Source organism: Pterocles gutturalis, unplaced genomic scaffold (assembly GCF_000699245.1).
Source record: "Pterocles gutturalis isolate BGI_N339 unplaced genomic scaffold, ASM69924v1 scaffold22455, whole genome shotgun sequence".
Classification (NCBI taxonomy): domain Eukaryota; kingdom Metazoa; phylum Chordata; class Aves; order Pterocliformes; family Pteroclidae; genus Pterocles; species Pterocles gutturalis.
Window position 1 is genome coordinate 41436 of NW_010143964.1, and position 12181 is coordinate 53616.

Sequence of the window (12181 nt, forward strand, 5' to 3'; positions counted from 1 at the left end):
CAGCGTTCCAGGTGCAGCCCTGCTGCAGGCAGCAAAACCCCATGGAGTCACGGCAGAGAGGCGAAATATATACATTGCTGCCCATCGCTCATCCATCTCAACTTGGCCTTTCACTTTCTTTGTACCTAATGCTTGTGGAGAGCACCAGGGCCATGTAAAACACCATGTAAACCTGTGTCGTGTCTCCTCAGCGGTGTATGGTGCCTGTTGCTGTCAGGGAGAAATGTGCTTTCCGTCCTCCTGCAGTTGCCTGCAGCTGTCAGCGGGAATGTCGTGCTGCTCACAGTGCCTTGCTCTTCCTCTCTGCCTAGTGATACTCCATTTATTTGATTTTTTACAGTGCCTCGGATCAATGGCCATCCAAAACTGGACAGACACCGTGAGCACCCTCCTGGTTATGACAGCTCTTCTACCATGATGAGTAGCGAGCTGGAATCCAGCAGCTTCATTGACTCTGATGATGACGACAACACAAGCAGGTAGGGCTCTGGCATAGCGACTGAGCTGTTAAATACCGTTTGCATCTGTTTCCCAGCCTCTTGACTGTACTTCTGGGCTTTCCTGAAATGTGCCGACTAGCAAAATTAGAAGATTTATATATTCTCTCCCCCCCCCCCCCGCCTTTTTTTTCTTTTTTTCTTTTTCTTTTTTTTCCCCCTGCTACATGTGATTTGAGCGCTGATAATTCATCAGTAGCGTTATGTTGTATATAATCATTGCTCTGAGAAAGAAGCTAAGTTATTGGGGTCACCATCCAAGCTGCCTATAGCCACTATTCCAATTAAGAGAAAAATTCTGTTCCTGTTCTTTCCTTTTAATAGCAAGAATGATCACATTTTAAGATCAAAGCAACGTGCAACTGCCTGCCTATTTATAAAGTAATGGTGTGAATATTGTAACGAAGTACCTGCAGCGTAGATTCCTAATAAGTATGCACTTCGCTAAAGCTGAATTGTGAAGGAATTCCTCTGTAATTGCGCAGTCTGAGGCCTATGAGCAGCGCAGGAATTCATCAAAGTTAATGCTATTGCAAAGGCAGGCTGTGATGCCATATATTTATGACTACTTAATTATTTTTTTCTTTGTGTGCAGACAGAGAGAATTTGAATTGTTCTTTTTTTTCAGAAAAGCTCTCAATTTAAAGACATCTTTGTTAATCTCTAAAGATATTTTTGTTATTCCATAAAAGGTTTATAAGGCAATATGTTTCTCAGATTCAAAATACCTATTTTTAGAGGTGTAAAATAAATCAAAACTAACATTCTTCACTTGCCTGGCTGCAGTGACAGTGTTCTCTGAACATTGTCTCTAGAGCTCTTGTTCATGCAAATGAGATGTGAAAGCCCATTACACATTTCTATTAATTATCAGAGAACAACAAGATTACAAATCTCTGGTGGTTCATAGACATCTGTAGCTAAAACAAATAAGGTGCCTGTGATATTCTTAAATTCTGGGTGGAATGGAAGCAGCACAGAACAGCTCCTCCTGGAGATGCTTAGCCTTCTGGATGCTTTGTACTTCACCTGGGTGTTCATGGGTTGGCACCATCAGCAGTTAACCTGAACCTATTCTAAGCCTTCCTGAAGCCTTCAGGGCTTCTAACCCTCCTCCCCTCCCTAAAAAAAAATCAAGCCCACAAAAAACAAAAACAAGCCTGCAGCTGATTTTGTTTCTTGTAAATAAATTAATCATTTCCATGGCAGCAAGATATGCAGTAGGGCAGGATTAGCGCAGTCAGGGTGGCCACTGAAGCACGTTATACTAGACCCAGCTAAATCTTTCTATATTAATAAAGTAAAGCTTCCTGCGGCTGACCTGAGAAGAAAGAGACTCTTCGAAGCTGCTGCGCAGACTTTTTCCTTTCCAGGCTAGGGCAGAAGCTTTTGGCACACGGCATAGCTGCCAGGCCAGCTAGTCAGGAAGAACAACTGAATGGAATGCTCCAAGGTATGCTGTTGTGTTACGGCGGTGATGTTCTCGAGCAGATGAGAGATTGTGCTGGCAGGGAGAAGTTTTCTTTAGAGGCAAATAGAAAAGCGAGCATGCTCCAGATGCGCTGGAGACAGCAGCCTGGGGAAAACGAGGTTGGAGGGGGTAAGTTTGATAAATAACAACTGGTGAACTTCGGTGTCAGAATCTGCATTGTAAAGGAGATTGTACGTGGAGGAGGTCACAGAGAGAAGAAATCAGGTGTAAAGGATGTTACTGTCTTGGAAGTGAAGAGGTTGTAGAGTTGAGGATGCTTTTCTAGCAGTGTATGTTTGATGTTGGTTTATTTTATTTTTAACTTGGAGCAGTGCAGCAGAGTTGGTTCATTTTCAGTCCAAGGAAGTTCTGTTGCATTTAGTTAGAGAGAAGGAATAATTGTTTGTTTCAGTGAATTAACTTGTTCACTAATATTACAGGACAGTGCAGAACCCTTCAAGCAGTGTGAGTGCAATAACCTATTTCCTTTGTTTTCAAAGTATGATATAATTGAACAGTAGTGTTATTTGTAGGTAGTAGGGGGTATTTTGAGTACAGATTGATTTAGGGAGCTCATGGTAAACTTTACAGGAAGAGTCTTGTTTCTGTCTTATGTTAAACAAAGAAAGGTCTGGCAGATAGGACATCTGTAGCTGCAGGATTATTGTCAGCAACTTGCAATTAGTATTCCCAGTTTAATGTAACTAAAACAATTCACTGCAAAAAATTGATTATGTTTATTTCTCATTTAAGAAATTAACATTATTTCTGTTTAAACTTATATAGATAAGCTTTCTTTAACAGTTACAGTTTTTCCTTTCTTTTGGGAATGTAGATTGGACAAATTGTTGTTACTCTTTTTGAAAATCTCGTCTGTGGGATTTATTAGCTGTTCTGTTAGCAGGGTTTTGGCCAGTAGCTAGTGCAGGAAATTGGTAGTTATGATTCCAGATTTGTTTTTCATCTTTGCACTTTATTTTTCCCAAAAGCTCAAATCTACCATCTTGTTTTGCTCATCAAATTGTAATAATAACTTTTACTCATTTCTGGCAATACTTTAGAGATCAAAATATTACTCCTCATTAGAATAAGTCTGAGCTGTTATTTAGCATCCGGATTCTCCTGGACTCTGAGATAGGCAGTTATGAATGGTTCAGGAAGGATACACTAAGGCTATGGATTTAAAAGAAGTTACAAGAAGAGATGACGAAGTTACTTCTCTGAAATATTGTCTGTCCTCTTGAACTAGACCACAAAAACCTTGTGGCTTTTCGAAGGAACTGGTTTCCATTCTTCCAGTCTAACGCTGAGTAGAATGAAGAAACACTGCAGAATAGAACAACTTCTCACATATTATCGTCTGGTAACAGAAATTCAGAGATTTGCCAAGAAACTCTGGTTTTGCTGCTTGAATTTAAAAGAAAAATCAAAACTGTACACTGCTTACAGAGGAATCTAAACTTCTGGTCATGTGTTGAAATGGAATTAATTTTCCAAAGCAGTCTCACCCCCAAGCTGCCAAAGTAAATAGGGAGGGAGGGCAAAGTGAAGAAGGAACAAGATGCTGTTATTAGCATAAGCTGATTGTTCACACCTTCATCGCCTCAGCTGTGCTCTGTCTGCCTTCCTGAGGTGTACTCCAGACGTTTCGTCTTTTTTTCCAGTCCCATCTTTTTGCACTTATCCCTGATGTATCTTTCTGAAGATAATAATGGAAGTATTTTTGTGTCCTGTACTTGATGGTAGATTAAAATATCCCTTCTAAGGACTCAGAGTCAGAGAGCAATTCTGTTTTCTAGCTATACTCAGTGCTGGCAAAAGGAATTTTTTTTCTAGTCCAATTTTAGAAAATCAGACTAAAAGCTGGGAATAATAGTTCTTTGTTTTTCTGAGCAACACCATATTGATGTGCACTAGAGCAGGAGGGAGAGATTGGCACAGGCAGTCAGCCCTGGCAGCCAGCAGATCTTATGTGCTGTCTGTGATCAGGAAAAATATTGACAGAGGAAGCATACTGACATACATTGGAAGGTACTTTTAATTTGCTTACTTCTTAGGATGTAAAGTGCCGTGAAATCGCACCAGATTACTGCCAAGACTGCTTGAGACAAAGAAATCCAGTGAACTGTCTGCTCCTGTGCTGTTCCTATCCCTTGTTTCCATATCTTGCTATCCAGATAAAATGCCCATTGTCTGGATGCTGTGAATGACTTTGAAGTGTGATTGCAGTAGCCAAAAGGACAGATGAAATGTTAAGGTTTTGTCCTCTCTGTTACGGACTAGCTGAGCTGTCTCCAAAACCAGTGCAAAGTCTTTTCTCATCGTGCAGAAGAGTCGGGCTTCCACGGCCGTGTGTTCTGACTGCAGCAGGGAATGAAATCGGAGAGGAAAGAGGACGAGGGAGAATATTCATAGAAAAACATTAGGAGGAGGTTTTTTGTGTTGATCTTTGCCAGTGCTTTCAAAAAGAGTGGTGACTGTTGAACAAGTCCGATTTGAGAGCCCTGCATCTGAGAGACATCTTTATTGTTCCTGTTGCGAAGGTAAAGCCTCAGAAAGCCAGGTGCTGTGAGCTGTTTCCACAGATGGAGAATTATCGTATTTTTTGATCTCTTTTGAAAATTCCACCTCTTGGCTCTTTAAATGAATTTGCATTGCTGGGAGGGGAGAAAGGAGTGTGTGAGGTTAACATGCCTGAAATAGTTTTGTGAACTCAAAGAGAAAGTTGAGAGATTCCCACCCTCTGAGCGGTTCCATCGCCTGTAACGTTCAGCCCAGTGTGCTTGGCCGAAGCACTCCTGCAAGATGGGCTTCCCAGGGTGGTGGGTTGGAAGCTCACGACAGCAAGCTCCGTGCAGAGGTTGCTGGTATCAAGTTTTGGTTGAGGTGTTCTAGCGTTCCTGTACATGGCTGGGACTTTGAAGACAGGGACGTGGAGCCGGGGGAAGGAGGCTGGCGCTGTTTTCTTTGTGACGGTGCCAGTTCAGTTACTTGTGTTGTGTAGAGTTGGATTTTTTTTAAACCTTGGTTAATGATGGAGCATGGCTTTGTCTTTTTTTCCCATTCTTAACATAATACATAGAGGAGAGGTGTCTCTGTGGTGTTACACGGGAATGTCTGAAATCTAGGCTTTGTTCCAGGCTTCTGAAATGAATTTGGGCAAATCCATCTATCTGGCTGTGTTTCGGTCCACTGTCTGTAAAATGAGAATGATTAACTTTCCTAACTAACTGACAGGGAGCTCTGAGGGATTTAGGTGTAAAATGTGGCACGTTTAGGTTCTACAAGTTTGAAGAGCCTGAAAAAAAAATCACAACAAAATAAACCTAACAGAATATGTAAGGTACATCATATTCACTATTTCTCTGTCACTCTTTGGTCATAGCTATCATCAATCGCTACTTTACTTCAAGCCCCAACGTTAAGTTCCTGTTAACAGGGTGGATAGCAGCAGAGGAAAATAACAACACCATGACAAGACTCCCAGAAATTCATATTAAGAGATTCCCCAGGTTGTCTGTTCTTTCAGAGCAGAGATTAAAATCAGTTTAAAAGTAGTGGAAGGTGGCTGCAGCTGACCTTTGGGTGGTTAAATCAGGGTGATACTTGCCTGTTGAGGTGTGAATTGCATTCAGTCTTGCTTCCAAAAGAAATCAAGCCAGTAAATGATACTCTTTAATCCATGCTGAAGTTTAGCTGGTATCTTCTCTGTGCTCCTGGGCAGAGCCTGAGGTCCGGCACACGCTGGGACTGAGAAGCAATATGACACCAGAGACAGAGCGATGCGTTCTAAGCTAGCGGATAGTGGCTGTATGATTTACTCTCTCCTGCATTTGTAGGAATCAGCCTTTTTTTTATTTGGCAGGGTGCAGAGAAATGCAAATGGCTCAGCTTGACAGAGTTGACATTTGCTCTCAATTTCCCCCAGGTTGAGTAGCTCCACCGAGCAAAGCACTTCATCCCGGCTCATCCGGAAGCACAAACGCAGGAGGAGGAAACAAAGGATGCGGCAGATTGACAGGGTAAGGATGGCATCATAATTTTCCAAGGAGATGAACCATGATTTTGAGTGTAGCATGTGAATTAGGAAGGGATCCAGAACAGATCTGTGCCTGCTGAATTGATTGGAAAGGCTCCCTTTGGCTCCAGTGTCCCCTGGACTAAAATCTCGAACATTTCAATTTCTGCAGCACTAGAGTCAAGACTCTCTCCTCTCCCCTTCTATTGCTGTTCAGTGATCACATCTCTTGTTGTCTCTTTCAAGACCAGCCTCTGCAGGGGAACCTCCCTTATGCTGCTGGCTGGTGTGAGCAACGGGTGTCTGTGGTGTTAGACATCTGACGTGTAAATCGCTGAGATTGCGTTCTGCTGGAAGGAGAAATCTACATTGATAGGAAATTCCAAATCTTCTCTCTTGCCCTTTTCTGTGCTAGTCCTAGGGTAGCAGAATGAGGATGGTCCAAGTGACATAATTCTCAAAGTACCTGTTTCCTTCTCATATGTCTTCACAGATTAGAGAATGAGTCTGTCACAAGAACTGGGCTGATGTTTGAGAAGCTATTTGATAAGCACATTTGTATTTCATTCTGGAGTGGGGAGCAGTGCCTGTCTTCTCCCTTCCTGAAGGATCATGTGTCGCTCACTCCCCTCTTTAGGGAGGAGCTGTGGATGTAATAATTCACACTACCTTGGGCACTTTAGTATTTAAATGCCTGCCCGTCAGTTAGGAAGCAGAAATGATTCAATGTGAGGTTCAGTTGAGAAACCTCGACATAGGAACTTGCTCTCTGCATTTTGCAAACAAATCTTTGGAGAAAGTGAAGATGGTGTTCAGATATTTTTTTTTTCTCGCAGATTCGAAATGAAGAATAATTTTGAGGAGGCCACAGGGTTTCTGGATGCCTTTCAAACAGAAACCTATTAATCAGTTTCCGATTAATTAATCCTCAATAGTTATTTTTATTGTCTTATTCTGAGCCATTTAAAACCTTGAGAATTTTCTGTTGTATTTTGCAGTCGTCTTCGTTCAGCAGCATCACAGATTCTACCATGTCCCTAAATATCATCACTGTCACACTCAACATGGGTAAGAGGATAAGCAATGTTTTTTTATGATGAATTTCAAGTGATACAGATGTATTTTGCCCTGCTGTAGTAGCCTTTGGAGCCAGCAGAAAGTTCCTTGATTTGAAAGGATGCCAGTTGAACTAAAGGGAATGGCAGCAGAGAGTTGCTCCTCTATTAACTGTGCCTGGATTCCTGGTCACGTTCTGGGTAGTTCTGAGCTGTTTGCACGAGCAGATCAATATTCTTCCCAAGAAGCCCAGGGAAGGAGCTGGACCTCCAGGATATGGAGTTCTGCTCTTATTTCTGGGAATGGGAAGGGGTCAGACATTGTTAGGAGCATGAGTAGCAGGACACTGGACATTTTGTATTTCTGCTGCTCTTGCGTTTCGTTGTTTAGCCAGATGGAAAGGTGCAGGACTGCCAATTCAGCACCTTTCAGTAACACTCTGGCTGGTGGAAAAAACATTGCCTAATGCTGATCCGGTGCCTAATTTGTAGGTGTAGACATGTCTTTTCAATGTTATTTCTCTTGCTGATTTTTGAATGTAACTTTTCAGTGTCCTGTATGAGAAAATAGTGTCTTTAGCAGCATTTCCCTGCTGCCTTTCAGACCTGCCAGGCAGACATACGCCGATAGGGTAACCTCAGATAATTGTAAGTCAAACATGGCCCAGCTGATGAGAGAACAGATTTTTTCAAGACTGAAGTAGCCTGGTGTTAGCTCTTTACTATCATTCCAATCACCTTGTTTGCTTTTTTCCTCCCCCACCCTCCACTTTCTATCTGTATAGAAAAGTATAACTTCCTGGGAATCAGCATTGTAGGACAGAGCAATGACCGGGGTGATGGTGGCATATACATTGGCTCTATTATGAAAGGAGGGGCTGTGGCAGCAGATGGCCGAATTGAACCAGGAGACATGCTTCTGCAGGTTGGTCCGTGTCCAAAAATACGTGCTGCTGGCTTGTACATTGGTGGCTCAGCTCAGTCATCCCACCAGATCCATGGAGTTAGTAATCAGTTAACGGAATTCATTCATACTCAGAGAAATGTGTCACAGAGACGATTATCGCTTAAATCTATAATTCTTTGCGAACTCGGCTGGATAGTTGATGTGCTCTGAGAAGCAATATTCCTTCAGCTGCTCAGAGGAGTGGAAACAGCTACAAGGCAAATAAATTTGGAAAGAAATAATTAAAATGTCTTTAACTTTCCTGTTGCAAAGCCTGACCTCTGCTTTTTGCAACATTTCAGGTGAATGATGTCAATTTTGAGAACATGAGCAATGATGATGCAGTACGGGTTTTACGGGAAATAGTCTCCAAACCAGGGTGAGCATATTACAAAATCTCTTGCTCCTTATCCTCCATATGCAGTTATTGGTATTGGGCAAACCTCAGAGAAATCAACGTTTTGATCTCAGTAAGGAGCCAGCGTGACTGCTGATCTCAGCTCGGCACCCCTCAGTGTAAAAGATGGATAGGTGAGACTGGTTCCAGTGCACCAGCCAAGCCCAACACAAACTAGGAGTTACCTGGTTTCAGTAGCACTATTTGTTTGTACAGTGAACATTTGAATATCTCAAGAGCTGATCATTCGGCAGATTTCACCAGCAGTGCTCACAATCTATGCAAAACCAGAAACATCTTGGTACTGGTTCATGCTGAAAATACTTCGACGAGCATCTCAAAAGCATTCTCAGAACGTACTTAACAACTATGGAATAGGAATAAGTTTGTTTCAGAGAGTTCACTGTAGCAGTTACAACTTCTGTAATAAGAGTCACTCTTACTTGTTTTCTTTCTCCCTAGACCTATCAGCCTAACAGTAGCCAAATGCTGGGACCCTACTCCCAGGAGTTATTTTACCATCCCCAGGGGTGAGTACACATTTATGCTCTTTGCTGGGTTCCTGTGGAGCCCTCGAGGTCTAGATTATTTTCAGCTAATTTGGCATCTGACAGATTTCTGTTCCCTACAATTTTGATAATTTAAAGTTTGGTTGTATTGTTTGCTTTTTGTTTGGGGAGGCTGGGGTTTAAGATACTCTGTCTGAGACTCCAGTGCCCAGTGAATTCATGGGAGTTTTTCTTTTGATGCACATGGTTTTGGTTTAAGCTCTTAACCTTTTGGTGGGTATATCCTCCTGATCTTAACCTTTCAATTGATAGTATAGTTATCCTCCAAGCTTTCTTAAGTGTTAAAAGCCTCATTTTGTCACATGTAGACTTCTTAGAAATAATTTAAACTATTTTTAAAATTTGAGGCAAGCAATATTGTTTAATGTACATAAAACTTCTTGACAATGATCTAGTTTTAAAACTTCTGGTTTAATAAACCTCTCTGTAGCTATAAAATATCCACGTTCATGTGACAAACACAGCTGCCTCCTACTGGTGAGTGCTCTGCTCGTGATATTGAAACCAGCTTCTTACCAGTCCCAAGAAGATGAGGATAGCAGTGTCCATTGAAATTAACGCAACAGACTCGTGAAGACTACGGGAGCTCACTCAGTGAAGTCCTTAAGAAAACCAGCATAATCAAAAGAAAAATCCCACAAATCACATATTTCAGAGTTGCTACAGGGAGAGCTTGTGTATCGGTTTGTCCTTTGTTCAGCAAAGATACATCCATTATTATAGCAGTAGAGCTGTTGTAGGGTAAACTGGTTGCAGTAATGTGTGGGATATTTTGAGGAAGTACCTAACATAGGCAGAGCCCTTCTACATTTCTCATTTTAAGGCAACAGAACAACAGCCACTATAATTCGGAAGAAAAGAAGTAATCCAGATTATGGGGAAAATTGAGCTTTATTCCTAGTTTAAAAATTACTTGCTTTGTGGCTCTTCTTAAGGCCTGAGTGTAATTTGCAGTCTTATCTGACATCTCTTCAAATGGTTTTTATGTCTTGCTTATTTATTTTGCAAGACTATTGCGGTCTTTAAAAGTTTCATTATGACTGCTGCAAACACTGAGGGGGGAATTCCATGAGACTTAATGTTCTAAATTCACCTTCAGCAGAAGCTTCACTTCCTGTCTGAGTGGTTATTTTGGATCCAAGGCACTTAGGAGCAGGGAGTCTTAGTGTTTACTGCAGTTCTGATTCCATTCTCCCTTTCTGGTTGTTTTGCAGCTGAACCAGTGAGGCCAATCGACCCTGCAGCGTGGATCTCTCATACCACAGCCATGACGGGAGCGTACCCCCGTTACGGTATGAGCCCCTCCATGAGCATCACCACATCTACCAGCTCCTCACTAACAAGCTCAATTCCCGATTCGGAAAGTAAGTCACACTGCGGCCAGCACAGGGCAGGCGTCTTCTGCTCAGGGCCAGCAGTGCAGAGCTGTGCACAAAACCGACCCCAGCCACAAGCACGATGAAAACGACAGCCACCACAGAACTCTTGAATGCTTTCTTAAATTTGTAATTCTTATGGGGAGCAGAAAACCTTTTTTCTAATGGTCAGAAGTTAACGCAGCGGTGTTTGGCCAGGGTTCACATTCAGGAAGAGGTGGCTTCTGGTCCCTTTTAAAGTTACAAGGCAGGCCTCCAACTTTATCCCCTCAGATAAATGTGACAGCTTCCTCCTTGCATTTGACTGGTTTTTAATAAATTTAAATAATTTGCTTCAGGGAGATGTCACGGGATAATCATGTTAGCGTATCATTTAGGAAATCTGCCACTGATATTCACAGAGCCTTCTTTTATACTTTTTTATACTTTTAGAATTTATTGAACAAGGAAAATACAAATGTAATGCCCCACGTGAAATTGTGGTTTGTCTGTCTGGCAGTCTCTAAAGTAGTTATATCCAGTAACCAACCAGTTGTCATGATTCCTTCTCTTGGAAATTTTTGTTTAAAGAATATAAACTCTTCTTTTGTTTTACTCTCCCTTTGCTATATGGGATTAAATCCTTTTTGTAGGCGTAGTCGCCCGGTGCCTCTCTAGGCAGTAGGCAGCACCGCTGAAGGCGGAACACATCACGGTAGAAAGCAAGTGAACCACTTACCAGATGACTGCTTTGTCTTGAGATGTGTTTTTGGCCACTACTAAAGATTGCTGGAATCCCATGTATCTGCCGATTGCTGTCAAACAACACGAGTCTGTTACTCTGCATTCCTCTTGAACTATTCATGTATCCTGTGCCTCGATATTTTTGATGTGATTGGGAATGTGAAACGCAGACGCCCTCTCAATCATACTTTAAAAATAAAGGTTATTTGGGAGCAGAACCACATTTCTGGACACAGCTTCTCATTTCTGTAGAAACTTACACCGTTTCTTTCCCAGCAGGGCGTTACTGTCTGTGCCGTTCCTCAGGTTTGCACTGTACAGGTGGCCAGGGAGTCAGGCCCACAGTTGGCTGAGTTCAGACCACAGTGGGTGCCTTTTAGATGCATCTTGGAAATCTTCATGTCTGTACAGCAACTAGCAGATGTAGAACATCCTGATGATCCTTTGGCCAGTGTTGTTCCTTATATGCAGATCGCAGGTCTCCAAGAAAATACAATTTATTGCTCCCCACATACTTTATTTGAATATTGGTTTGTTGGGTTTTTTTTCCCCCCAAGCAAACGTGTTGCTTTTTGCCACTAACCAAACTAACTTAAAGCAAAAGCAAAATTTTAGTGTTTGTTCAAACTTTGTAAGTATTGAAACTGCATGCACAGACGGTCTGGGATTTCTTCATGCATATTAGCAGTGCGTGTATTGAAAGAAGCATTCTCAGTTTTCATTGTTTCATGCTTGGTGTACCTTTGATCAAAATTTTGGGTTGCTGGAAAGGACAAAATTGGTTCCCTTGTGTTTTTGAAAGGTGGGTGACATGGGGAGCTGGGAGAAGGGAGGGGAGGAGGGTTTAAAGAAGGGTCTGAACCACAAACACAAGACACGCATGTTCTACATGAGTTTTCTAGGGCTGAGAAGATGGGAGCAGGAAGGAGGACTGGGTGCTGTATCCAAAGAGTATTGTCTTTTTACATATAGACAGGATGAGTGAGTTCTGCACAGCTATCACAAGAAGGCTGGGAGGCTCTTGGACCCAGATTCACCCCCCTGGGCTTCCAGTGCCACTTTGTCTCTATGTATGGTAGAGAAGGAGTTTCTAGAGGAACTGGACTCCTACGGTGGGCACCTCAGTTCA

At 42.2% G+C, this 12181-nt stretch overlaps 1 protein-coding gene across 1 annotated transcript in view; it reads left to right on the forward strand.

The window, feature by feature from the left end:
* DVL1 (dishevelled segment polarity protein 1) overlaps positions 1-12181 on the forward strand; it is a gene marked incomplete at both ends in the record, with an annotated part of 31070 nt that overhangs the window by 14296 nt on the left and 4593 nt on the right. The window contains 7 exons of the mRNA XM_010084963.1: positions 341-479; positions 5897-5990; positions 6985-7054; positions 7827-7966; positions 8290-8366; positions 8847-8914; positions 10168-10317. Of these exons, the coding sequence (XP_010083265.1) occupies positions 341-479; positions 5897-5990; positions 6985-7054; positions 7827-7966; positions 8290-8366; positions 8847-8914; positions 10168-10317 (738 nt within the window). The remainder of the gene's footprint in view (positions 1-340; positions 480-5896; positions 5991-6984; positions 7055-7826; positions 7967-8289; positions 8367-8846; positions 8915-10167; positions 10318-12181) is intronic.